The sequence below is a fragment of the Mirounga leonina genome, unplaced genomic scaffold, assembly GCF_011800145.1.
Source record: "Mirounga leonina isolate KUSES-001 unplaced genomic scaffold, KU_Mleo_1.0 Mir_200, whole genome shotgun sequence".
Taxonomy (NCBI): domain Eukaryota; kingdom Metazoa; phylum Chordata; class Mammalia; order Carnivora; family Phocidae; genus Mirounga; species Mirounga leonina.
The window spans coordinates 10,555,084-10,582,926 of record NW_023270503.1 but is presented as its reverse complement, the minus strand read 5'-3'; the positions used below and the strand labels follow the sequence as shown (position 1 = coordinate 10,582,926).

Genomic DNA, 27,843 nt, shown 5'->3' with positions numbered 1-27,843 from the left:
GGTCTGCGGGGCTGGGGGGGGGGGGGGGGGGGGAAGAAGCTGCATACAATCGTTTCTATTAGAGATTTTGCTATTTTGGTGTTCGCATGTCAAAATAAGTCACTAGATGAATTGGTGGTGGAGCAATTTAGTGCCGGAAAAATGCCTTTCCCAGGCAAGATTCGAACTCCTAGTGTTTTTTCTTGAATCAGATTCTGTTTTGTTCTCTTGCCAAAAAGATTAATTTTGCCGAATTTTAAAGCTTTAACTCTCTCTTTAATGAAGGCAAAAATAAATCTCTCCAGCCCAGGCCTTTTTAACTCCCCTAAGATTATCACTAAAATGCCTTCATGTTATATTTTTGTCTGGGAAACAGAACTTTTAGACATTCCTGCACCCACGGGATGACTCTGAATCCAGTCAGAGATCAGGAAGAGCATGAAAAAGCCTCGGAGCTTTTGGTTGAAGATGCCGGGGAGATGTAAACCCAAAGCGCGTGTTTTTTTGTTTTTTTGTTGTTGTTGTTTTGTTTTTAACCTCCCTCCCCATCCCCTCCCCCCAAACCTAGGACTACTCGTTTGTTCAGCAGTTCTGACGCCAACGATTTACAACGGTGAGGAGCTGGGGCTGGTGAGTAAAGGGGCTGGGCGTGGTCAGGGCTCGGGTGTCTGACTCACTGCGGAGCCTTGAGGAAGTCCTTCATACCTCCCCTCACCTGCCAGGGCAGGTTGTGCTGAGAAAGTCCGTTCGCATCTACTCATGTTACAGATGGGCAAACCTAAATTTAAAAAGACCCTCACAGTGACACAGCAAATAAGCCCTCCACGAATCCATGTGTTCAGCCTGGGCTTCGGACACCCTACAGCTCTACCTGGGAGGCACGGTTTGTGGATCTGGGGTTTTGACAGTCCGATGGCACCTGCGGTGTAGGATGGTGGGTTGGCGGTCTCAGGGCCGGCAGGAGATGACCTATCTATAGCTACTTTTGAGTCTCGGACAAAATAGCCTCCCAGAGTTACTAGAAACTGCCTGTACCTGCCCAAGCAAAATTCATCCAGTAGTTGCCATGAGATGTATTTTCCCTTCACTCTTCGGTCCTAATTCCTGGGCTCTCTCGTGCTGGATACAAGGTGGGGGTGGGGTGAGAGGCGGTGATTAGTCACTTACTGCAGTCTTCACACCTTTTATATTTGTGTTGTTTCCTTGCCTTTAACCCTCTCGCAACCAGAAAGTACCCAGTACACCACCCCTGCTCCCCCGCCCCAACCCCGAAGTGGCGACCAGAGGGGTCGTAGGATGTGAAACACAGGAGACTCCAGGGAACGCCCGACCCGAGGGGCATCCAGGGCAGCGGGGGTGCGCGCCCCGCAGCTCCGCTCGGCGGCGGACGGCGCAGTGCGCACGCGCACCGCCCGCCGCTCCGCGCGTCCCCCGCCGGCTTCCCCCCCGCCCGCAGCGAGCCTCTCGCGCGGAGGCCCCTCCCCCGCCCCGAGCGGCCCGCCCCCCCTCGGGAGAGGGCGGTGGGGCGCAGGGAGCGTGCGCGCGGCCCGCCCCGGGCGCGGGCGGAGGGGAGAAGGAGGGGCGCGCGCGGCGGGTAACCCGCAGAAGCCGGGAGCCGCGCAGGAGGACGGAGTGCCAGCCGCCGCGGGGCCGAGCCGGTAGGGGGCCGCGGGCCCGGGCAAGGACCGGGGGCGGGCGGGACTTGGCTCTGACGCGACCCCGGCGGGGGCTGGCGGAACCCGGCGGCCGGGGCCCCGCGCGACCCTCATTTCTGGAAACTTTGTGCCGGCCCCCACACCTGCTCTCGGGCGGTTCTCGCCTCCTCTGGGCGGCCGGGAGGGGCGAGGCCCGGGGCCCTCCGCAGCGCCCCCTCCTCGCCGGCTCTGGGCGCGCGCCCCCCGGCTGCGCCCCGGTGCGGCCGACGTCCCGGCCCTCGGGCTCCTTAGCCGGCGTCCTATGGGCTCCCCTCCTCTCCTCCTCCTTCCTGACCCTCTGCACTCCGGCCGCGCCATGGTCTGTCCAGCCCCTCACCCGCCATCAGCATCCACCCGCTCCGAGCCTCTGGAGCTGTCGGCGGCTTTGCTTCTTCCATAGGTTTCTGGTGCATTGATAAAAGCAATTTGACTTTCAGCAATGCCAAGTATTCAACTTGAGTGTTTCTCTGCGGTGGTAGATTGGGGTGCACAGTGCTAACGTCTCTTTTTATTTCTCCGAAGTACCCTCCTAAGTACCCTCTCTTCAAAGCGAAGTTGAGTTGTTTGTGTGTGAGAGGAGTCGCCTGCTGGAGCTGCCTTAGTGAATTGTATAACTATATTTTATTTAGGTGGATGTTGCCATTGGTACCAGCAAGTGTTATGGTAACTGGGCATCCCAGAGGCGAGGGAAGGAGGAGTGACTTACAATTGCAGTTCTACTGTGTAGGGATTTAAAACAAAAAACAAAACAACAACAACAACACAACTACCTTGTACTTTTCATCCAGCAGGACCTCAAGGCATTTGGCATGTGCTATAGCCGTTCATTGTAGTTTTATTAGGAGGGGTAGGTAGAGAGCATTGCATCTCATTTTACAGATGTAAAAACAGAAGCAAAGAACCAAGTCCTGATTCTTTACTAATCTTAAAGGAATATGGACCAAGATCTTTAACCCTGAGTTTCCTGGAATTCCTAGTCCATTAGGCTACACAGAAGGAAACTGGAATGTTGGAGCACCCTCCCTGAGATTGTACAGAGCAGTTAAAAGTCAGAGAGGCTGGGGCTGGGTGTCAGCGTGGTTGAGGCTCTGCTGCGTAAGAGTTAAGTGATACTGGACAAGTCACAGCTGCTCCCTACATGTTTCCTGTTGTTTAAGATGAGGGGAACAAAGGTGCTGTCTTCTTCGAAAAGTTGCGTGAGTGTGTCTAGAGGCTCCACTCCCTTGAGCTGCATTTGGTGATTGTTAGTTGTGGTGGATTCATAAAGGCTCCCATTCTTGGGCTCCTTTTAAGAAATGCAGAGAATGAGGCACCCCGGAATGAATAACTGCCTCTTCTTCACCAGGGACACCTGAGAATTCCCGTCAGGGACCGGCTGAGGCAGGGACCCTGACCTGGGGTGGGGGTGGGGGGGGAGGGTTGTCGGGTGGAGGTAGGAAGGCGCCCTGCACAGGCGGCTTTGACACATGGGCCCTATTCCTGCCTCCAGCTCTGACTCATCTTCTGACGCTTGGGGGAGGAGAAGGTAGTTGCTTGATATTTTTGGCTTTCCCCCATAAAACAGGAGACGGTTTCCTTCATTCCAAGTCGTTTTAACGTCAGTGTCAAACGTGTCTATGCTGAGTTCTCATCTGAAATCTGTCATATTGGTTGAATGCAGGTATGATTTCTGTAATATTCCTTAATAGAATGGCATAAATGTGTATTCATATAAAAAAAATACTGCTCAGGTGTGTAAACCCAGGCAATCCTTTAAAGCTATAGCATGAAAACCTTAACATTTTTAAATGATGGTCTATAGGGAGGAATTTGTGTTTGGTAAATTCCTTTGCATTTGGGATTTTAAGGCAAGGTAGATTGAAAATGCTTTTTCTCACTGTCACCAGAAATTCATTAATAATTCTCTTTGTAAAACTTAGAGTTTTACAGATAAGGTTAAAGCCTTCTTTTTAGTATCTTTCCCAAAAGTAACTGCTGTGTATATCTTTATTGATTTGTATATAACTTCTTAGACTTTTCTAAGCATTTTTATGTGTCTGCGCAGTGATTTTTTAATTGAAATGAATTATTATAAAATTAACCAGCTCTGTTCATAGAGTTTTGGCTTCTGTCCACAAGAGGTAGCATGTGTTTTAAGTACAGCTGGTTGTAAAGGTTCATTACCTCTGTAGCATGGTAGTATTTCTCAGGACGATGCGCAAATGATCCCTTCTTAAAAAGCCTTAAAAGCACTTAAATCATTAAGATCCTAGGTGTTACTCTCAGATGAAAATGAAAACTTTTCCATTAAAAAAAATATCTAGGACTACTACTGTATCTACTCTATAAGGAAGCATAAAAGGGAGCGGAAGGCAGGGAGAGTTGCTAAAGCAACAGCCCCTGGGTATAAACTTACAGGTGAACATTTAAGGTAGTAGTTTTACTTATTTATGAAAGCTTCACTGGGAAACAAAGGGAAGTGTTAATGTGGGCACAGTTGAGATCAGTAGTTTCAGGAGACATGTGAGTTCAAACAGAATTCACATCAGGAGTTTATATATTAGAGGACTTTTGCCATGCTGAAGGTCCAGTGCTGAATATTGGGGTAGAAGGCAAATAAGGTCCCTGAAAACCGATGAAACTGATAGGCTAGTAGTGACATTTAGAGAGGGAGTGTTCTTTCCCCACATTGGCCAGAATTGTAATGTTTCTGAATTCTTGGACATCAACATTTTGTTTACTTAACTTTTTTGTGAATTATAACGCACAGAAAAGCATACGAAACAAATGGGTAAATTACTGATTTTTTTTTAAGAACACCCAGCTGTAACCATCTCGAAGGTCAAGAAGCACCTTCCTCCCGTACTTTGCCAATGACAACCTCTCCCCTCACCCCAGAAGTAACCTAGCCTCATTTTTGTGGAAATCACTTCCTTTCTTGTTGCTAGTTTCTCTCTCCTAAATATTAATGTCTAAACAAGTTTGTTTTGTCTGTTTTCATCTTTATGCAAATGGAATCAAAGTAGGTATTCTTTTAAATACTTTTTTTGGGGGGTCAACATCATACGTGGGTGTATATATACATGTGTGTATATAGGAATATACATACAGACACTTACAGTTTTTTAAAATTCTTGCAGCATGGTATTTTTTTAAAGATTCATTTGTGTTGTTATCTGTGACTGTAATTAGTTCATTTTTGTATGAACATAGCACAAGTTAACTGTCATCTGTTGGCGGACAGCTGGGTCGTTTCTGGTCCGGGGCAGTTATGAACAGGGCCTTCAGGTGTGTTTATCTGCAGCTTTACTGGGTGATGCCTCATTTCCTAAGTGGTTGGTACCAATTTACATTCTTCCAGTGGTATCAGCCTTGAATTTATAATCCACGTATTTGTTGTTGAACCTCAGTATGTTTGGATATCACAGTATGTTTGGATAACCACAGTGTGAATGAATGAATGTCACCTAGGTGGTCTGATCCCTGGTCCTTTGTGTACCAGTGTATTTATATATACTTATAAGTTTAATTGTGTGGGTTGGACCAACATACCACCCAAGGCCAGAGATGGTTTTTCCACTCTATTTGGTTGACAAATACCCAAGAAAATCCTTCCCTTTTTTTTTTTTTTAAACAGATGTGTAGTTATAGGAAAATTTAAATATGCAAAGGGAAGAATAAAAGTGTCTAGTTACCTAGAAGTCTTACTTTTCTTAAGGGATTTTTTTTTGAAAAGAAAAAAAGATTTTTTTAAAGTTTGTTTATTTTTTAGTAATCTTTACACCCAACATTGAGCTTGAACTCACAACCCTTGCATTAAGAGCTGCATGCTCTTCCGACTGAGCCAGCCAGGTGCCCCTCCCTAAAAGTCTTTTAAGGGTTTTGGGTGAATCCTACCTCTGGGGCCACTCGATGCTGCCTTGACTTGGTGAATGCCTGCCGTGATGCCCAGCCCTATGTGTAGGTCGGCAGTGCTGGCTTTATAGTGTGTGACGTGTGCAGGAACCCAGGCCAGTGCTTGTTAAAGTACCCTCGGAGGACCCTCCGAGAATGCTGTGTGCGCGTGCAGATCCTTGAAGAGGCACTGAGCACAGACCAAGGCTCCTCTTCCCTTGGCGTTTCCAAAGGAACCACAGCTTCTTTGCTATGGGAATAAAGTACTCTCTTAGAATCTTTAAAATGTACTTCTTTCCAAATCTTCCTTAGTATAACGTAGTAGAGATAGTTAAACCTGGGTTTGAAACAATTTCTGCTTTTGAGAAGACAGTTGCCAGGTTAACTTTAATTGCTTGTGTTTGGTGTTGCTAGCTGGATTTAAAGCTAGGTGTGTGGGGAGTGTGTGTCCAGGAGAGACAGAGGTGGGGGGAGGGGAGAGAGGGAAGGGAAGGGGGTAGGGATAGGGAGAGATGGGGAGGTTATGTCAGGGCAGGTATTTGTTGAGTATCTACAGTGCCTAGTATTATTTGCTAACAGTTTGCTTCCATCGTTAGAGTAGAATGTTCTACAGTTCTGTAGGTTTCGAAAATACCTTCAGGGCTATCCCTTTTCTTAGTTGGTGGGGTAAAGGAAGAATAGTCCAAAGAATGTGAGATTTGTAGTTCTTTTTTTATTTCTTCTGTAAGGCATCTTAGAAAAGGGCTATATGCTCTATTTTCCGGCTTTCATAAATCATGAGAACTTTTTCACTTACATGTTAAAGTTTTTTTCAGATTCTCTAAAATGGTCATAACTTTAAAAACTGTGTAAATTAAAGAAAGTACAAAAAGGAGTGTGCAAGCCTCTGAATCCGAGTGATGGGGGGAGGAGTCCTATTTGTGTTCGTTGGTACCCCTTCCGGCGGGCAGTACTTGATGGAAGAGCTCCGGATTCCACCTGTTGTAGGGAAGGGGGTGGAGGGTGGGTGCCAAGGCTGTGGCCCTACCGGCCACACAACGTCACCTACACCCACGGCCCTCCCAGCTCCCCTTGCCACTTGCCATTCTTGCTCTTTGCACTGACCCAGTTTTAACTACCCCTACTAGGGCACCGACAGTTTGGCCAGTTTCTCCCCTGCCACCGTGCCTTCTCAAAGTCTCAGCCCAAGGGGCCCTTTTTTTTTTTTTTAAAGATTTTATTTATTTATTTGAGAGAGAGTGAGAGAGACAAAGAGCACAGGAGGGGGGAGCGGGAGAGGGAGAAGCAGACTCCCTGCTGAGCAGGGAGCCCGATGCGGGACTCGATCCCGGGACTCCAGGATCATGACCTGAGCCGAAGGCAGTCGCTTAACCAACTGAGCCACCCAGGCGCCCACCAAGGGGCCCTTTTGAAATTCATATGCAACTGCTGGTCTTCTGCCTTTGTCCCAGAATAGTTTCAGCATCACAGGCCTATGCATAGCAGCAGATCTTGATTCCTTAGGTCTTTGAGTTTGTGGGTAACACAGGAGAGGACTCTTCAGGTAGAGCATGTTGCTTCTGTTGAACTAGTAAACATTTCTGTGGGAGATAGAGCGAGCATGGGAAGCACCAGCCTTCCTCGTTTGGAAGAGAGAGACTATGAGGTGAGCTTGCTTGAAGTTTTGAGGAAGTACTGGTAAAAATAAAATCCGGGAGAGTACTGTCAGCTTTGCAAGTTACATACAAATTTGAAATCAAAATTTATAATTAAGAATTTCACTAATTTAGCCCTTGTGCCGCTCTGGTGTCCTTGCCAAGTTCTCTTACCAAATCAGCTGTGAATCTGGCTCCCATGTGAACAGCAGGTGCAGGCCAGAGCCTGGAGGGGGGGTTTGTGTTGACAGCCATTTGTTGTAGTTAATTTTCTTCTATTCCAAATAATTTTTATTTTTAGAAATTTCAATCATATACTGGGGCACCGCCTGGGTGGTTTAGTTTTTAGTTGGTTAAGTGTCCAGCTCTTGATTTCGGCTCAGGTCATGATCTCAGGGTTGTGAGATTGAGCCCCGCGTCGGACTCTGTGCTGGGTATGGATCCTGCTTGAGATTCTCTCTCCCTCCCCCTCCCCCCTTCCTCATGCTCTCTCCTTCCTTCCCTCCCTCTCAAAAATAATAATAAATGAATAAATAAATTGCAGTCATATGGAAAATTACAAAGAACAAATTTATATCATTACCACCCCAAATTGGTGATACTTTCTTTTATCAAAAAAAAAGCAGGGTGAGGATTATAAAGTTGAATCTTCCTTGGGGCCCTTCCTTTCCTTCCCCACTGAGGTAACCATGCCCCATGAATTTGATAGGTTTCACTTCAGCCCACTTGATTTATTTAAATATCTGTTCATTTAAAATAGTGCATTTTTGATGAATGTCAGATGGACACAAATCTTCAATAGCCTTTATTTTTTTTTTCTTAAGATTTTATTTATTTATTTGACAGAGAGAGACACAGTGAGAGAGGGAACACAAGCAGGGGGAGTGGGAGAGGGAGAAGCAGGCCTCCCGCAGAGCAGGGAGCCTGACGTGGGGCTCGATCCCAGGACCCTGGGATCATGACCTGAGCCGAAGGCAGACGCTTAACGACTGAGCCACCCAGGCGCCCCTTCAATAGCCTTTAATTTGCATTGTCACATATGTCGTGTTTAGGGGACAGAACTCTTTCAGGGTTAGAGGTTGTACATCATTTCATATGATTCTTGCAAAAACTGGAGAAGTATTCAATGTTTTACAGAGTTTCAACTACCTGGTTTAAACTTTCAGATAAAGATGATCCAAAATGTAAATGAAGTGAAACTTGTTTTCATACTGGATTACGTCTTTTTGTTTGTTCGTTTGTTTTTGTGGGGCTTGAACTCACAACCCTGAGATCAAGACCTGAGCTGAGATCAGGAGTCAGATGCTTAACTGACTGAGCCACCCAGGCGCCCATCTTCTTATTTTTTTAAGTAGGCTCCATGCCCAACACAGGGCTTGAACTCATGACCCTGAGATCTAGACCTGAGCTGAAATCAGGAGTCTGGACACTTAACCACCTGAGCCACCCAGGTGCCCCTTAATATTATCTTAAATTCCTTTTGCAGAGATACTTGCTAGAAATAAAAATTCCAGGCCTTTACCCCTGGAGATCCTGATTATTATGTCTGAGGTGGGGCCTAGGAATATGCATCCTAACCAGTAGCTGATGTGATTCTCATGCAGCTGTCCTTAGGTCCACACTTTGAAAATATTCCTTTGCCATAGGACGATGGCTTCAGAACATAATTTCAACCACGCCTTTTCTGTAAAGGCCAGGTAGTAAATATTTTAGGCTCGTGGGCCATGTAGTTTCTCCAGCAACTACTTAACTCACTTTAACAGCAAGAAAGCTGCCGTAGTTAATCTGTAACAAATGAATGCAGCAGTGTTACAATAGAACTTCATTCATGAACACTGGTTTTATATGCCATGAAGCGTACTGTTCTTGTGATTTAATTTTTAGCCATTCTGAGCTCATGGGCTATACAAAAACGTGGCGGGCTCGACATGGTCTGTCTGCCGTGGTTTGCCCACCCCTGATTTGAAGCGGAGTAGAGTGAGGTTCACCGGCCGCCGCATTCTTTCATAGCATGTGAATAACAGTAATACAATCTATATAAATTATGCTAATATAGTAATATAATATAAACAATTGTCATAAGAATTACGTATATTGTCCTATTAGACTATTTTTTCAGGAGACAAAGACAAGGGAATAAAAAAAATAAAGACAAGGGAATAACTTCAGGATCCTTTGCCTTTGCACTTATATTTAGCTAAAAACTTGATTCCTCCCTTTGCTACAGGGGGGCCCAGACACACCCAGTTGCCCTCAGAGTGAGGTAGGGCTGCTGTCCCAGCAGGGAAAGGGCACGGAGCTTCGTCGGGTTCCCTCCTTCTAGTAAATTCAAGAGCCTTACGTGGCTGGTTATCTTACTCTCCTCGGGAACTCTAGTGGGTAATTAGATGCCTTTGATTTATAAAGAAAAAACGGGAAATTAATTTATCAATACTTTATAAATGAAGTTAATTTGCTAGGAAATCACCAAAAATGTGGAATTGGGTCATGGGTATGATAAAGAAATCCTTGTAGAGAGAAAGTTGAGGCTCATTGCTTGGGTTTTAAGGGTGTTGGTACATCCACTAAGACATTAGAGTAAAATGGTCGAAGTTTGTCACTTATTCACTGTTGAGCTTTTAGTCCTATGAACTTTAATTTATAAATCCTTTTTTGTCTTCCTTAAAGTAATAATGAACTTTTAAGGACTGAGATCTTATTTATAAAAAAAAAAAAATCTGCATTTTCTGAGATTTCATAGTCTTGCTTCTCAGAGGTGGTAATGACTTTGGCAATTTTGAGGCACATTTTTATCTATTTTGGGTTTAATTGCTGTGTTTTTTTGTTTTTTTGTTTTTAATTTTTTATTATGTTAATCCCCATACATTACATCATTAGTTCTAGATGTAGTGTTCCATGATTCATTGTTTGTGCATAACACCCAGTGCTCCATGCAGAACGTGCCCTCCTCAATACCCAGCACCAGGCTAACCCATCCTTCCACCCCCCTCTCCTCTAGAACCCTCAGTTTGTTTTTCAGAGCCCATCGTCTCTCATGGTTCGTCTACCCCTCCGATTTCCCCCCCTTCATTCTTCCCCTCCTGCTACATTCTTTTTTTTTTTCTTTCTTAACATATATTGCATTATTTGTTTCAGAGGTACAGATCTGAAATTTAACAGTCTTGCACAATTCACAGCGCTTACCAGAGCACATACCCTCCCCAGTGTCCATCACCCAGTCACCCCATCCCTCCTCCCCCTGCTGTTTTTTTTTTTAAAGTACTCTGCATCTAGATGTTATGACCTATATAAATCAAAGTTCACTGCTTAACCAAGAGTCTATGATTCATATTTAATTTTTACCACTTAACTCCTTGAAGATTTTAAAGTATATAGGCTCTGGCACAAATTGGTTTCTAGTTATCACCAAACAGATTTAAATGTGATTGTGGAAGATTTTGCAAGCATTTTCTTGGTTTAGGTTTATCACATTTTTCACATCCTAAGACCATCTCATACCACATAGCAGTTTAGGATTTTTTAGATTCATATCTACATTATTGATAAAGCACAATGAGACTGACCTTATGTGCCTTAATTTCTTTCCTTTGCAGTTTTTGTTTTCTTCCCCAATGAAATGACATTTTGGTAGTCTTTCAATCAGTTGACCTGTCGTGGTCAGATTGTATGACTAATCAACAAATGGACAACTCATGAAAAAGGGGTTCTGGTCCCAGTGGGGTTACTACTTTTCTTTTTTTTTTTTTTTTAAGATTTTATTTATTTATTTGCGAGAGAGAAGGAGAGACAGAGAGCACGAGAGGGAGGAGGGTCAGAGGGAGAAGCAGACTCCCTGCCGAGCAGGGAGCCCGATGCGGGACTCGATCCAGGGACTCCAGGATCATGACCTGAGCCGAAGGCCATCGCTTAACCAACTGAGCCACCCAGGCGCCCCGGGGTTACTACTTTTCTATGTAAAGTCTGGGAAAGCCTCTTAACCTCCATTTACCTCTGATTCCTCATCTGGGAACCATGACAGCAGAACAATACTGATTCACGTGAGGCTGAGCATGTTCATGGAGCTTCAACAAAACAGGCACTGGAGTTTTTTGTTTTTGTTTTTTTTTTCCAGCAAGTCCAGTGGGACAGACTGAGGCTGATTGAGAGCGAAGCTTCTCGCACTTTACTGTTGATATAGATCACCTGGGGTCTGTTCACTGTAGAATCCCATTCCATAGGTCTGGGATGGGGCCTGAGATTATGCATTTCTATCAAGCTCCAGGTTAATGCTGCTGGGTCTGGAATCACACTTGGAGGGTTAGGGGTTATAGAAAAGGGCTTGAGGGCACCTGTGTGGCTCAGTCGGTTAAGCGACTGCCTTCAGCTCAGGTCATGATCCCAGGGTCCTGGGATCAAGCCCTGTGTAGGGCTCCCTGCTCAGTGGGGAGTCTGCTTCTCCGTCTGCCCCTCACCCTGTTCTCATGCTCTCTCTCTCTCTCAAATAAAATCCTTAAAAAAAAAAAAAAAAAAAGAGAAGGGCTTGTGTTCTCTATTTGGAATCTGAAAATAAGAAGGCTCTTGGATGTCAAGAATGGTAGTCTTATTTTTTAAATTTTTTTATAAAGATTTTATTTATTTGAGAGAGAGTCGGGGAGAGTGCACAGAGTGGGCATGGCAGAGGGAGAGGGAGAAACAGACTTCCTTCCAAGCAGGGAGCCCGATACGGGGCTTGATCCTAGGACCCTGAGATCATGACCTGAGCTGAAGGCAGACACTTAACCAACTGAGCCACCCAGGAGCCCATAAATGGCAGTATGTTTTAAGTGGACTGGAGAAAAAGTACGATAGTATCCTCTATGAGACACCTCCCCAAGAAACAGACAACTCTGTTTTTTAGCCCCATTGACTATTTTACTTTGCTTTGATCCTGTGTCTTCTCTGAATTGCTAAGGTACCCACTGTTTGCACCACTCATTTGAGTCACTTAATGGTAGTTGATCTCCTATTGTTATTCAACTGTTTTATAATGTATCTTGTGTCATCTCTTTAAGATGATAAAATCCTAGCATAGGGTGATGGTTTATGTTACACCTTCATATCCTTGTTCCAGCTATTGCTGCCTAGCACACCATTCCAAACTCAGTGGTGTAAAAACAACCATTTTTATTTTGCTCATTGATTCCTATAGGTCAGGAATTTGGACCTCATGTAGTGGGGACAACTTGTCTTTGCTCCACAATGTCTGGGGCCAGTGGTGGGATAGTCAAAGACTGTAGGTGACTCGATGGCTGGGAGCTAGAATCATCGATTTGTCTTTACTCACGTATTTCGTAGTTGATCCTGGCTCTCAGCTGGGACACCAGCTGGCTGCTCTCTGAGACACCTGTGTATGACCTCACCACATGGTAACTGTTGAGCTTCCTCACAGCATAGCAGCTGGGTTCTGAGAGCAAGTCCCAAGACAACAAGGTAGAAGTGTGTGACATGTTTATAATGTAGCCTTTGAAGTATTATTTCTGCTCTACTCTTTTGGTTGAGTTGGTCATATTGTAAGAAGGTCAAGTGGGATGGGAGATATTGTGGTCATTTGTGGCAAAGACCTTTTCCCTCATGGTCATTTGTGGCAAAGACCTTTTGCCTCAATCCCCACATCACTTAGAATAGTGTTGAACACATGGCATGAACTCAGTAAAGACTGTTGTGTGAATGAGTGGCAAGTAATTTTAACACTCAGGTGGATGAGGACCAAATTCAAAAATTCACTTCAGATATGAACAGATTACCCCATGAGACCCAAATAAATATGTGCTTTCACCTTTTATAGTTATTAATACTCTCTTCTCAGTACTCATTCTATTTCCAACATGGGAATCTCTGAACTTATCAGTAAACTTCTTAAAGTCTGTGCATTTATATATGTCACTGTACTGTCATACTTTTTTCCCTGCTCTAATCAGGTGGACTGACTACCCATGTCATTCTTTTGGACTCTAACCAGCAGCTGGTTAGAGTCTCTAAAATGATTGTCCTTTGTTAGGCTCAGTTCATGGGATGGTGGTGCACATGAGGACATAGAGGTGATCAGTCAGATCACAACTATTTAGGCAGTTGCTATACAGCACATTATGTGTCACACTGGGGGAATATCTGTGGCCAAACCAGAATGGTGACTCTGTCCTTAGTTTTATGTGTCTTATGTATGTTTATCCTCATCCCAGGACATCTTCATATCATTTCATTTATGTGGTGGGAAAAAGCAAAAACAACCCCTCTTCCATAAGTAAGATGTTGAGGTGTTTTAGCCAAATTACTAAAGCTTTCCAGACGAGCAAGAACAATTTGTATCTTTTATTTCATTTTAATACAAATATAACTCAACATTTGTTTGAGTTTTATTTTTTTTAAGATTTATTTGTCAGAGAGAGAGAGAGCATGAGCAGGGGGAGCAGCAGGCAGAGGGAGAAGCAGACTCCCCGCTGAGCAGGGAGCCCGATGTGGGGCTCGATCCCAGGGTCCTGGGATCATGACCTGAACCGAAGGCAGACTCCCAACCAACTGAGCCACCCAGGCACCCCTATGAGTTTTATTTTTAAGAGTATTTTAATTTTTTCCCCAGCAGAACACATTTCTGATTTAATAAAAATTAATGAGAAAAGTAGCATTTATTTATTTATGGCAATGTAGGTTAACCTGCTTCTATTTTAAAAAGGGTGACTTTAGCTAGTTCTTTAAAAAAAAAAAAAAACCTTAAATATTTAACAGAAGGAGAAAATGTGATTACATGGGCTTTTCAGGTATAAAAAAATAACAGTGTCGGCCTCCAGTATATACTGTGTCCTTCTGAAATTCCTAAAGCAGCTAAAAGTAATTTAGTCAGATCATTTACACGGTCATCTTTAGCATCCTATGGCCATTTTCTGCTTATTCAATGTGAGAAGAGAGAAAGCAGAATATAGAATTTTAGTTTCCAACAGCTAATTTTAGTGGTTATTTGCTATGATGAAAAAAAAAAAAGCAAGCAAACTAGCCTCCATGGCATTGGGGCGGATGCTCTGAGTACCTCGTGAGCGCAGGTAGCGATTCCAAGGCTGCGCCAGGTACGGACGCCAGTGCTTAATGCAAGGCTGGTGCCCCCATCCCACGACCGCCCAGCGCACGGAGCAGTCCGGTGTTACTAGCTTATGCATCGAGAGTACGGGCCACCGGGACAGACACTAGCTCTGTGTTTTTGCTGAGCACTTTAGTGCTTTGATGTTTATTATTCAGACAGACCAGCAAGATGTTTCTTAGAACTTGTGGGGGGAAAAAAAAAGTACCTCTCTGGGGTTGGTTTAGGATAGGTCCTCCCTTCTGTCTTGCACCCACCCCACCCCCATTCTCCTGGCCCGGAAAGCATTTTTCCCGCCAAGAGATAAATGCAGCTGCCAGAGCAACTTGCAAGGACTGAGTTGACCACCATGGACAGCGACGTGAACGTCCCTGGGTGCTCCTCGGAGACGGGTGTGCTGCAGTGGGAGTGGGGTGCTCACTCAGAGTACCTTGCGGTCGCGGGTCCCCCCAGCCTGCCTCAGCCTCTTACTCCGCTCATAGAGCCCCTCGGCCTGTCCTCCAGTACACGCTGACCGAGATGATTTTGATGAGCCTGTGATGTAATACACATGAATTCTTTCCTTCTTCACGGTCAGAATCTCCTGGTCTTGGCCTCAGAGCACACTAGGGCTTCCTGTTGTGCCTTCCGTGGAACCATTCCCTGCTGAGGCCCCTCTGCTCTCAGGGGGGCCGTCTGTGTCCTGAAGGGTACACCAGTCTGGCAGTATTTCCCTATTCCGGGCCACAGGAGAAACTGGGGTAGCTCAGCCTGTCTGGGCTTTTCTGTAAGCAGCGTTTAACCACTTGTCCTCGGCAGATGCGGGACCCCTTTCCCGCACTGCGGGTGCCGGCTGCTGGTGTCGCAGTGCTGTGAGGTCACAGTCACGCAGGAGGGCAGCGTGTGGGCCTGAGCTAGGAGCCCAGACACCTTGGGCCTTCTGGTTCGGGCACGTCTCGTCTCCAAGTGGGACTCAGCTCGCCCTCTCGGAGCCTTCCATTTTCTGGTCTGTAAAGGGGCCAGGAGCGTTTGTCGGAGCATCAGTAATAGCTGTGCCCTCTGCGTGCTCCCCAGCAGACGTCGTTTCTCTGAGCGTCGGACCCGGCTTTGGCAGGGTGGTGCAGGTTTGCTGGCACGAGACTGGCTGGCAGCAGCAGGGAGGGAGCATCATGTCTGTCTCACTTGGATTCGGCCCTGAGGACTCACAATCTGTTTTCTCTGCAGTACCAAGTACCTTCTCACTGCTCAACAAAGGAGAGTTAGCAGAGTAGGTTAGGCTTCCGGACCACCCATTATTTACCCTTGATGAACCCCTTCTGCTGCGAAGACCGTGAGTCTGGGACCTTTGTCTCAGGAGGGCAAGTGGCTTCCGAACAGAATGATGATTTGGGAGACCACAAGACTGAATTACTAGTAATTAGACAGTGACTAAATAACCTGGTTGGAAGTTTGATTAGCATCTGCCAGATTTTCCTCAGTCAGGAGGGAGTTAGCACCCGCAGTCTGAGAGCCTGATTTTGTGTTTATTACTACAGTGACTTTGCTTTTTAAATCACTGGGATTGTGCCACGGAAGGATGTGGAAGTGGCGCGAGACTGTACTTTGCGGCAGGACAGGATGTTCTCCTATATAAATTCTGCCCATTTCCATCTAAAACACATACCTGCACACATTTCCTTGGGTGACTACTTCCTGTTCCTCTTCATGGTGCGATTTCACCTAAATACTGCGTGTCCGCCGGTATCCAATTGCGGGCCCCCAGAGAAGGCTGGAACCTTGGGGGAGGCAGCACCCTTCAGACGAGGGCAGACTCTGGAACTTACCAGGACCAGCACTCTGAGTGCCTCGGTCTTGACGTGGGGAACCGGTGGCTCACCCTGGCGTCGACCTCTGCAGTGGTTCTCAAAGTGTGTCCTCTGACTGGCAGCATCACCTTGGGGATGCCAGTCCCCCCCCCCCCCAACCTTGCAGCTACTGAATCAGAAACTCCTGGGGTATAGTTCAGAAATCTGTTTTAACAAGACTCTGATGCAGGCTAAAGTTTGAGAATCACTGTATTATGTAGCTATAACTGTTTCATTTATCTTTTTATTGAGGTGTGATTGATATATAACATGTTTCAGGTATACAGCATAATGATTTGATATTTACATTAGCACAAAATGATCATCACAGTAAGTCTAGTAACATCCATCACTATATAGTTACAAATTTTTTTTTGTAATGAGAACCTTTTTTTTTGTCACGAGGTGTGTTTTATTTTCATTAAACATACAAATAATTTGCTATAATATCCCAGGGCAAACCGGAGAATTTGGCATTCCGACTGGGGGGGGTCCCCTCAGAGACCCGCAGGCTGGCAGTGTCGGCACGGAGTGCCCGGGTTCACAGTGCAGCTTGTCTCTCATATCCATCTTGCAGGTGGCTCTTCTTCCTCCACATCACAACTGGGGTGTCTCGAAGATGATGGGGTGTGCAGTGAGAACTTTTAATAAGATTTACTCTCAGCAATTTTCAAATATGCAATACAGTAATATTAACTTGTATAATACATCCCCATGATTTATTTTATAACTGGACGTTTGTATCTTTTGACCTCCTCCGCCCATCTAGTGCCCCCTCCCCCACCTCTGGCAACTACCAGTCAGTTCTCTGTGTCTGTGAGCTCGTTTTCTTTTCTTTTTAGATTCCACATATAACTGATAGAATAATTGTTCTTTCTCTGACTTATTTCACTTAGCAAAATGCCCTCAAGATCTATTCATGTTACCTCAAATGTAAGATTTTCTTTATGGCTGAATAACATTCCATTGTGTTTATATACCACATTTTCTTGATCTCTTCCATCTGTCAACGGACCCGTAGGTGGTTTCCGTGTCTTGGCAGTGAACGTGGGGGTGCATATATTTTTTCAAGTTAGTGCTTTTGTTTTCTTCAGATAAGTACCCAGACGTGGACTGCTGGATGATATGGTAGGTTTTTTTGTTTTGTTTTGCTTGTTTTTGTTTTAAGTAATCTCTACCCTGATTGTGGGGCTTGAACTCATGACCCCGAGATCAAAAGTCACATGCGCCACTGACTGAGCCAGCCAGGTGCCCCTGGTCGTTCTATTTTTAATTTCTTGAGGAATCTCCATATTCTCTTCAATGGCAGCTGCACCAGTTTCCATTGTCGCCAACAGTGCACAAGTTCCTTTTTGTCCACATTCTTGCCACCACTTGCTACTTCCTGTCTTTTTGGAAAAGGCATTGTAACAGGTGTAAAGTAGTATCTCACGGGGGTGTAACACACTGATTTACAGATGTTGAACCATTCTTGCATCCCTGGAACAAATCCCACTTGACTGTGATGTATGATTCTTTCAGTGTATTGTTGAATTCAGTTTGCTAGTGTTTTGTTGAGGATTTTGCATTATGTTCATCAGGGATATTGGCCTGTAATTTTCTTGGGTGTCTGGTTTTAGTATGAACATAATCCTGACCTTGTAAAATGAGTTTGGAAGTATCCCCTCCTTTTGTATGTTCTGGAAGAGTTTGAGAATGGTGGTATTAATTCTTCTTTAAATGTTTGGTAGAATTCACCAGTGAAGCTGAGTGGTCCTGGACTTTTGTTGGAAGGTTTTTGATTTCTGATTCAATCTCCTTACTAGTTGTTGATCTGTTCATAGTTTCTATTTCTTCATCATTTATTCTTGGCAGGTTGTATCTTTCTAGGAATTTGTCCATTTCTTTTAAGGTGTCAAATTTGTTGGTTTAATTGTTTAGTCTCTTATCCTTGGTATTTCTTGTAGTATTGGTCCCAGCTTCCCTTCTTGCATTTCTGATTTTATTAATTTGAGTCTTTTCTTTTTTTCTTGGTAAGCCTAGCTAAAGGTTGTCAATTTTACCTTTTCAAAGAACCAGCTCTTAGTTTCATTGATCTTTTCTAGTGTCTTTTTAGTCTCTATTTCATTTATTTTTACTTTGACCTTTGGTATCTCCTTCCTTCTAACTTTGGACTTAATTTGTTTTTCTTTTTCTAGTTCCTTGAGGTGTAAAGTTAAATCTTTGGAGAGCTTTTTTGATTCTTGATGTAGGCATTTATCACTATAAACTGCTCAGAACTGCTTTTGCTGCATCCCTTAAATTTTGGTATGCTACATTTCCATTTCTCTCAAGGTAGTTTCTGATTTCTTCTATGAGCCTTTGGTTGTTCAGTAGCATGTTGTTTAATCTCCACATATTTGTTAATTTTCCAGTTTTCTTCCTGTAATTGATTTCTGGTTTCATACCACTATGGTTGGAAAAGATGCTAGATACCACTTGCGTCTTCTTAAATTTATTAAGACTTGTTTTGTAGCCTTATAATCTATCCTGGAGAATGTTCCATGTACTCTTGAGAATATGTATTCTCTTCTAGATGGAATGTTTTGTATATGTTAAGTCCATCTGGTCTAAGGTGTTGTTTAAGACCAATGATTCCTTACTGATTTTCTGACTTGGATGATTTATCCATTAATGAAAGTGGATTGTTAAAGTCCCCTGTTATTATTGTATTGCTGTCTGTTTCTTCCTTTAAGGTTAATATTCCTTTATATATTTAGGTGCTCCTATGTTGGGTGCATTATTTTTAAAAGAATATATTTTTTTAAGATTTTATTTATTTATTCATAAAAGACAGAGCGAGAGAGAGGCAGAGAGAGAAGCAGGCTCCCTACTGAGCAGGGAGCCCGATGTGGGACTCAATCCCAGGACCCTGGGATCATGACCTGAGCCGAAGGCAGATGCTTAACCATCTGAGCCACCCAGGCGCCCTAAAAGAATATTTTTTAAGTAATCTCTACACCAAGGTGGGGCTCAAGCTCACAACCCTGAGATCAAGAGTTACACACCCCACTGACTGAGCCAGTCAGGCGCCCCTGCTTGGCACATGATTATTTACAAATGTTATATCCTTTTGTTGAATTGACCCCTTTTTATCATTATGTCATGCCTTTTTTGTCTCTTATTAGTCTTTGTTTTAAAAGTCTTTTTTGTCTGATTTAAATATAGTTACTCTGGCTTTCTTTTGGTTCCCATTTACATGTAATGTATTTTTCTATCCCTTCACTTTCAGTTTGCATGTGTCCTTACATCTGAAGTGAGTCTCTTGTAGGCAACATATAGATGGGTCTTTTTTCATATTGCCATTTTGTTCATTGTTTTCTGGCTGTTTTGTAATTCCTATTACTTTCTTCTCTTGCTCCCTTTGTGATTTGATGATTTTGTGGTATGCTTAGATTCCTTTATCTTCTGTGTACCTACCATAGGCTTTTGCTTTGTGGTTACCATGAGGCTTACATATAACAACTTAAAAGAGTCTACTTTAAGTTGATAATTCAACTTTGAATACATTCTAAAACTCTACACTTTTACACACACCCCCAATTTTATATTTTTGATGTCACATTTTATCTGAGAGCGAGCAAGCAAGCACGAGCAGTGGGGTGAGGGGAGGGCAGAGGCAGAGGGAGAAGCAGGCTCTCCGCTGAGCAGAGAGCCTGATGCAGGGCTCAATCCCAGGACCCTGGAATCATGACCTGAACCAAAGGCAGAGGCTTAACTGACTGAGCCATCCAAGCGCCCCATTAAATTACTTTTTAAAGGTTTATTTTAGAGAGCGCACTTGTGAGTGTGGGGAGGGGGAGAGGGGAAGCAGACTCCCCACTGAGTGTGGAGCCTGACTCAGGGCTCTGTTTCACAACCCTGAGATCAGGACCTGAGGTGAAACCAAGAGTCAGACACTTAACCAGCTGAACCACCCACGTGCCCCTTTGATGTCCCATTTTACATCTTTTTAGTTGGTATATCCCTTTACTAGTTATTGCGGTTATAGTTATTTTTACTACTTCTGTCTTTTAACCTTCATAGTAGTTTTTTTTTTTTTTTTTTTTTAAGATTTTATGTGTCAGAGCGTGCGCACACAAGCAGGGGGAGGGGCAGAGACTGAGGGAGAAGCAGGCTCCCCACTGAGCAGGGAGCTCCATTTGGGACTCGATCCCAGGACCCTGGGATCATGACCTGAGCCGAAGGCAGTCGCTTAACCAACTGGGCCACCCAGGCGTCCCCATAGTAGCTTTATAAATAAGTGACTAATCTACCACCTTTATATTATTCTAAATTTTACTATATCTACCTTCACCAGTGAGATTTGTACTTTTATGTGTTTTCCTGTTATGAATTAGCACCCTTTCTTTTCAGCCTAAAGAAGTCCCTTTAACATTTATTGTAAGGCCAGTTTAGTGGTGATGAACTCCTGTAGTTCAAAACTCTTTCTCTCCTTCACTCCTGTATGACAGCTTTGCTGGGTAGAGTATTCTTGGAAGTGTTTTCTTTCACTGCCTTGAATCGGTTGTGCCCCTCTCTGCTGGCCTGCAAAGTTGCTGCTGAAAAATCTGATCATCTTATGGGGGGGGGGGTTCCCTTGTATGTAACAAGTTCTTTTGCTGCTTTTAAGATTCTCTCCTTGTCTTTTAACATTTTAACAGCTTAATTATAATGTGTCTTAGTGTGTGTCCCTTTAGGTTCATCTTATTTGGACTTCTCTGAGCTTCCTCGATCTGGATGTCTCTTTCTTTCGCCAGCCAGGTTAGGGAAGCTTTCAGCCATTATTTTTCCACGTAAGTTTTGTGCTCCTTTTTCTTCTCCTTCTGGGACCTCTGTAATGTGAATGTTGGTCCACTTGATGTTGTCCCATAAATACCTTAAGCTGTCTTCACTTTGTTCATTCTTTTGCTGCTTGATTGTATCAGGTAGTTCTCCCATTGAAACCCTCTGGTTTATTTTTCAGTTCAGTTAGTGTGTTCTTCAGCTCTATGATTTCTCTTTGGTACTTTCTTACATTTTCTATCTGTTGAAGCTCTATGGTCACTCTTCTCCCCGGTTCAGTGAGCATCTTTCTGACCATTATTTTGAACTCTTTTCTCAGGTAAATCACTTATCTCCATTAAGGACTTTTTCTGAGATTTTATCTTGTTCTTTCATTTGGAACATATTTTTCTGTTTCTTCATTTTCCTCGACTCTGCATTTGATAAAACAGCCACCTCTCCCAGGCTTGAAAGGAGTGGCCTCTTATAGGCAATGAAACTTAGTATTCAGTACGGCCTTCCTTTTGATTTTCTCTCAGACGTTTGTGATTGTCCCAGCAGCCTATTTATTTTTAGTGGCTCCCAGTCATTGCTCGTGTGACAAGACCTGTCAGTGTTCTAAAGGGGAGGATGTCACTCAGCAGCTTTTAATATATGCAGATAAACATAGTCCTATGGGACTGCAAGTGTCAGTCTCCTTGGCCAGCAGAACCCAGTGATCTAGAGGTGTCCCCTGGACAGCAGTAAAAAATCAGGACACCAGACAAGTGTACAATTCCTTTCCAGGAGATACTGGACACTTGGAGTGGGGCAGAGGGAAAGCGCAAAGATGGCGTCCCCTGGCTTTGGTCCCTGGAGTGAGCCCAAGTGGCCCCCAGGCGTGTGCCAAGGCAGAAGCCTGCCCTTGAGGCTAAAGCTCCAGGACAAGCAATAGCCTTTTTCACAGAAAAAGAGTATTTTTTTTTCCCCCAGTTGGCTGGCTGTGCAGTGCCCTGGGGGTGGTGGCCAGTGAGAATGGTCTCCTCGTTTGTTAGTCTCACGGGGCCCAGGAACGCAAGCCCTGCTGAGCACCAAGCTGGCAGGCAGTGGGTGGCCCCTGGCTGGCAGCCACCAAAACCAGGGCACAGACACGTGGAGAAGCTCCTGTCTGGGAAATACTGGCATCCTGGAGAGGACTGCAGTGGATGCTTACATCCGTGTGTGTGTAACTTAGACGCCTGCCCCTCAGGCCCCAAGCTAGAACTATTTTTAAAGCTTTTAAAAAACGTTAAATATGAACATGTCCTATGATCCAGCCCTTCCGCTCCTGAGTGTTTAACCAGGAGAAAGGAAGGCGTATGTCCACACACATACCTACACATGAATGTTTTACGTCACGTTATACATCAGCTTTACTTGTAATAGCCTCAAACTACAAACAACCCACTTTCCATCAGTAAGTGATTAAACCACGACGTGTCTGTGCCATGGACTAGTACTCAGCAACGAAAAGGATGAACTGTGGATATATGCAGCAACATAGGGGAATGTCAAAATAATTACGCTGAGTGAAAGCCAGGCCAAATGAAGAAACAGATCCTTTCAGGAGGATTCCATTATATAAAGTCTAGGAAATGTACACACAGTGACTGAACATCATTGCTTGCTTGGCAGGGGCTAGAGGGTGAGGGAGGGATGAATTAAAGGAGCATGAGGAAACCTGGAGGGGGTGATGGAGAGATTTACCACATTGAGTCATGGTGTGTGGGGTGTATGCACAGAATTCAAAACTCATCAGGTTGTACACCTGGTCAAGTGGTGTGTCAGTCACACCTCAACAGGGCTGTGAAAGTACTTGTGATGGTTACCTGGGAAAAGCAGAGGGACAGGGAGGGGAGGAACACGCTGGAACAGCGCTTATTGGTGCTCATCATGTCGTAAGTAAACGAACAGCTAAGAGGTCCAGTGTGGAAGAGAAGGTGCAGGCTCCGAGTGCCGTCCGGCCCGTCCGGCCCCAGCAGCCGCTGCTCGTGCAGGTCTCCCTGCGTCTGGCCGAGCCGCTGAGTGGACTGAGGGCACAGGGAAGATGCTCTCGCTTGGTCTGCATCTTTCCCAGGCCCCGTGAGCAGTGCCTTATTACATTTCCTCTCAAAAATTTGCCTTTGTTACGGCCAAACCTGTACGTACGGTTGTTACATCATGAGTTACATGTCCTTAACAAAAAGCTGAGACTCCGGTTGCTATTTCTTACTGGTACGTTCTTTAGGTAGCATGCTTTCCACTTGCTGGTTTTATTCCAGTCAGTTTAGTAATAAAACCCAGGAGGAATTCTTTTGAACTTCCTGATTGGCCACATTGTTGCCTCCTTGTCTTTCTGCAGATCTGATTTGTATCCACTGTGATCAGCACTCTCAATTAGGACTTTCCAGATCCTGACCCAGGACTGCGGAGTAACCAGATTCCTCACAAGTGAGTTGGCTCTGGCACCACCTTTGTCTGTGGCACTGAGGATGTTCTTGTCCAACTGCAATCATTTCAGGGGCCCCTACGGTACCCTGGGTGGGGAGGAGCACATTTCCCACAGGCCCAGACTGTATAGTAGTGTGAAGAAGTGATCTAAAATCTCAGGAAACCAGTATTTTCTATTTCTTTTGTTACTGGTGTCCTATATAGACATTATATAATATTAAACACTGTACTGAGAGAAGGTAGATCTTCAAATATTAAACTAAAATTTAATTCCAGCAAGCATCTGAAGCCCGTGGGATTCGTCTTGGAGTTGAGAATTGGCTGAGGAAGGTGATGTTCTCATTTAACCACACCCAGGGTCAGGTCAACTAAAACGCTCATGAACTTAGACTAATGGATTTTTTTAAGATTTTGAGAGAGAGAGGGTGCACATGAGTGGAGGGAGGGGCAGGGGGAGAAGCAGGCTCCCCGCTGAGTAGGGGACCCTGGGATCATGACCTGAGTTGAAGGCAGATGCTTAACCGACTGAGCCACCCAGGCGCCCCTAGACTAATGTATTTATTAAAAAATTAAGTAATCTCTGCACGCAACATGGGGCTCAAACTCACAACCCTGAGATCAAGAGTCACATGCTCTACTGCCTGAGCCAGCCAGGCACCCAGTAGACTAATGTACGATCATGGCCTTCAAAGTACCTGGGATTATTGCCATGGAAATGCCACAGCATGTTACTATTTAGTGATTAATTTATGAATGATGTATTTTAGAGTGTGAGAGTATGTGGAGGGGGGTGTGTAGAGGGGGAATCTTAAGCAGGCTCCACACCCAGCCTGAAGCAGGGCTCAGTCTCATAATCCTGAGATCACAGAGTCAGATGCTCAACTGACTGAGCTACCTAGGTGCCCCTTAGCTATTTTTTTTTTTTTTTAATAATAAAGGGCTAAGGTGACCATATGTCTTGGCTTTTCTGTAACTTATTCTGAATTCATTATCTTTTCAGTTTATAAAGGCAGTTCCTTGAATATATTATCTAATGTATCATTTTTATACTTTGATATCTTTGTAAGATCTCTATGTCTAGAATTAGGTTTAGGAAAATATAGTCATCATAGCTATGGAACTAGGCAAGAGGTATATGAAGGCACATGGCTCTTGGAGCAATCAAAATTTCTAATTTCTTCCTAATTACCAGGGAGCACCACCCCCCCCCCTTCAAAAAGAGCAAGGCCCTGCAAGATTGTTTTTCAGGAATCAGTTGGGCATGTTTTGAGTTTAGAATTATTTCTAAAATAGGACTATTTCCATTTACACCCCCCCCTTTTTTTAATAGAATCACCAGAGAGCTGAATTTTAACATGGATTTTACATGTTGTCTTTGACTGCTTTTCCTGTTAATCAGTAGAAAAGGATTTATCTACATCCTTGAAAAAATGAACCATTTCTAATCCTTTCACCTTCCTAGTGTACAAAACTAGGGAAGGCCGTGATGCATCCAGAATCGGGAGCATTGAAAGTACTGACTGATACCTGTGTTTTTCAGGAAGGAGACGGTGATTTCGGATTCCTTGGTGGAGGAAAACCAAACCCTCTGGTCTTGCTTCCAACGATGCAAGTGTGATCGCTGGCATCTTCATGAGCTCCAGAGGTCACAGCACACTTCCACGGACTCTCATGGCCCCTCGGATGATTTCTGAGGGCGATGTAGGAGGCATCGCTCAGATCACCTCCTCTCTCTTCCTGGGCAGGGGCAGTGTGGCCTCCAACCGGCACCTCCTGCAGGCTCGTGGCATCACCTGCATCGTTAATGCTACCATCGAGATCCCCAATTTCAACTGGCCCCAGTTTGAATATGTTAAAGTGCCTCTGGCTGACATGCCTCATGCCCCCATTGGACTGTACTTTGACACGGTGGCCGACAAGATCCACAGCGTGAGCAGGAAGCACGGGGCCACGTTGGTGCACTGTGCCGCGGGGGTGAGCCGCTCGGCCACTCTCTGCATCGCTTACCTGATGAAATGCCACAGTGTGTGCCTGCTGGAGGCCTACAACTGGGTGAAGGCCCGCAGGCCCGTCATCAGGCCCAACGTAGGCTTCTGGAGGCAGCTGATAGACTACGAGCGCCAGCTCTTTGGGAAGTCGACAGTTAAAATGGTACAGACGCCGTATGGCGTAGTTCCAGACGTTTATGAGAAAGAGTCCCGACACCTGATGCCTTACTGGGGGATATAAAGCCACCAAAGCCTGCATCAGCAGCCCCTTGAGCAGAACCAGCATCTGCTACACACCGTCTGCTCCCCTCTTCACCTTTCTTTTCAAATGGTTGACTTCTGGTTCTCCCTGAAGTGTTTTTTACACTGGCTGTTCAAGTTTATTTTAAAAGCTAGGGAGGGAGGGGAAGAACATGAGGGGAATGCACACATTGCTAGTATCATTTTTAAAACTAAACATTTTGGAATAGTGTTTATGAAAATCTTTAACCGGCTTTTAATCATTTTTAACAATTTGAACAGTTTAATAAACTGTTTGGTTCTGCTGTATTCTGAATCCCATGCCTTTAGGCATCATGGCAGGTGCGGGAGGAGCTCAGTGCAAAAATCACTTTGGGTCCTGATTAACCCTTTAGAGACCAGCTTTGCCCAAGGCTGCCGACCAAACCAATGCTTAGGGACTATTGATACCAGCTTCAGTCTACTGGATTAGCCCTACTCTTTCCTTTCCTATTATTTAGTGACTCTGTAAGTTAAAAACATAAACCTTTATTATCTAGTTGTTAAGTAATTATAATGAAATCTGCTGCAAACACCCTCTTGGAATCATTGTGCCCCAGGACTATATTAGCATTATTTTTAATAAATATACCTGCATAACGTATTAGAATTTTTACTAAGAATGTCAGGGTGTGTATGTGGATGCGTGTGTTGATGCTGGAAGAAAGATGCTCTCCCCTAACTGCGTTAGAATATGGTTCCTGTGACAGCTGTGAATGCTACTTAAAACAGACACCCCAGCTGGACTATGTCAGTGCGTCCGTCCTTGCAGACGGGCAGATACTCATGCCATTCCCGATGCTGGAACAGTGTGAAACGGCATCGAGTGTGCACTCTGAGGAAGGGCCCTGTTTTCAGCTGTCTCTCCGTAACTGGAGTGCACCAAAGCGGGGAGGCCTCCATCGAAGACACTGTTTAACAAAAGCTATGCCTTTGCTGCATTAACACACACAAAAATGCCCTCGGCTAAGCCTCAAGTGATAAGCAAGTAACAATGGCTTCCTTTGTTGAAACTGGAAAATGTCACCCGTTTCACTGCTCCTAAAAAACATGATCACATAGCTCCTCAGGGACTTGGTAGAAGTTTACTTGGTTCTCCCCTATTCCACACCCCTTACAAACTACTGGGAGTCCTCCAGCTGCCCTTGCGTTGTCACGATGCTGCCAGGTAGGTTGCAGCTTGCTGCTTCGCGGAATAATTTTCTAGATTTTTGGCCTATTTTGGCAAGAAGCCATAAATATAATGCCCATGGCTACATGTTTATATGTATTATATTTTCTAGATCTTACCTGGTCTGTGGCAGTGGTTTCCATCCAAATTCTACTTTGTTTCATACCATTTACTTTTATAAACATGCACCATTGTCTAAATAGGAAAATTAAAATGAAGTTAATAGTTTCAATGGGAAAGCAGAGGAACCCATAAATGCTACATCAGCACATGGTCAAACATCAGTCAAGAGAACGAAACAGTCCACGGCTGTGGCTTCTCTAGGATGAAGGCGAACTGGAAGTCTTGTAGTCTGTGGATTAAGAGTCCAAAAATAACCTCCATACTACAGGCAGGGAACACTTGGTGACAGATGTTCTTGGTAGGAAAATTTCCTGCAGAAATCCTGGCCAGCACCACGACTGGGATGTAACTAAGTACTTAAGAAGCCTAACACCTTATCTAAATGTCAGAGCTTATTAGTGGGTCACAAAGGAAGGTGTGTGACCCAGAGGGCGTTAGGGGAATTTCCATGGTGATCCCCGCGCCAAGCAAACATTGCAAATTTCTGTAATGTAAAGGTCCTATAATCTTTCCAAAGCTTGAGATCACACAAGTCATTAAATAAAAGCAGAAGGCATCCTTAAATGACAAAAAATACGTCCGTGCATACAAAACATGAAAATAATTTAAAATATGCAACCTATAGAGAGTGCTAACTAGTAGCCACAGACAAAATAAAGCATGGCTAGTAACACACCCTGTGCCTCTTCTACCTCAAGCGCGTCCAGACAAAAATCAGATTACACAGGGGCGCCTGGGTGGCTCAGTCGTTAAGCGTCTGCCTTCGGCTCAGGTCATGATCCCGGGGTCCTGGGATCGAGCCCCGCATCAGGCTCCCTGCTCGGCCGGGAGCCTGCTTCTCCGTCTCCCACTCCCACACTGTTCCCTCTCTCGCTGTCTCTCTCTGTCAATAAATAAAATCTTAAAAAAAAAAATACACACGGCCCTAGAATGTTGAGAAGCAAAACACAATACCAAAAGAGAAGAGCGCTTACTAATCACCA

General features: G+C 44.6%; 1 protein-coding gene across 3 annotated transcripts; it reads left to right on the top strand.

Annotated features, from left to right (window-relative positions):
* Positions 1 to 91: 91 nt before the first annotated feature.
* DUSP14 (dual specificity phosphatase 14) lies at positions 92 to 26,166 on the top strand. 3 transcript variants are annotated; one of them, XM_035026623.1, is made up of 3 exons: positions 92 to 592; positions 23,211 to 23,299; positions 24,840 to 26,166. In XM_035026623.1, the coding sequence occupies exon 3, from the start codon at positions 24,932 to 24,934 to the stop codon at positions 25,526 to 25,528; it is 597 nt and encodes a 198-aa protein (XP_034882514.1). In that variant the 5' UTR covers positions 92 to 592; positions 23,211 to 23,299; positions 24,840 to 24,931; the 3' UTR covers positions 25,529 to 26,166. The 3 variants fall into 3 exon arrangements, with proteins under 3 accessions (XP_034882514.1, XP_034882512.1, XP_034882513.1); XM_035026621.1 differs by lacking the exon at positions 92 to 592 and adding an exon at positions 1,537 to 1,637; XM_035026622.1 differs by lacking the exon at positions 92 to 592 and adding an exon at positions 3,160 to 3,333.
* The last annotated feature ends 1,677 nt before the right edge of the window (positions 26,167 to 27,843 follow it).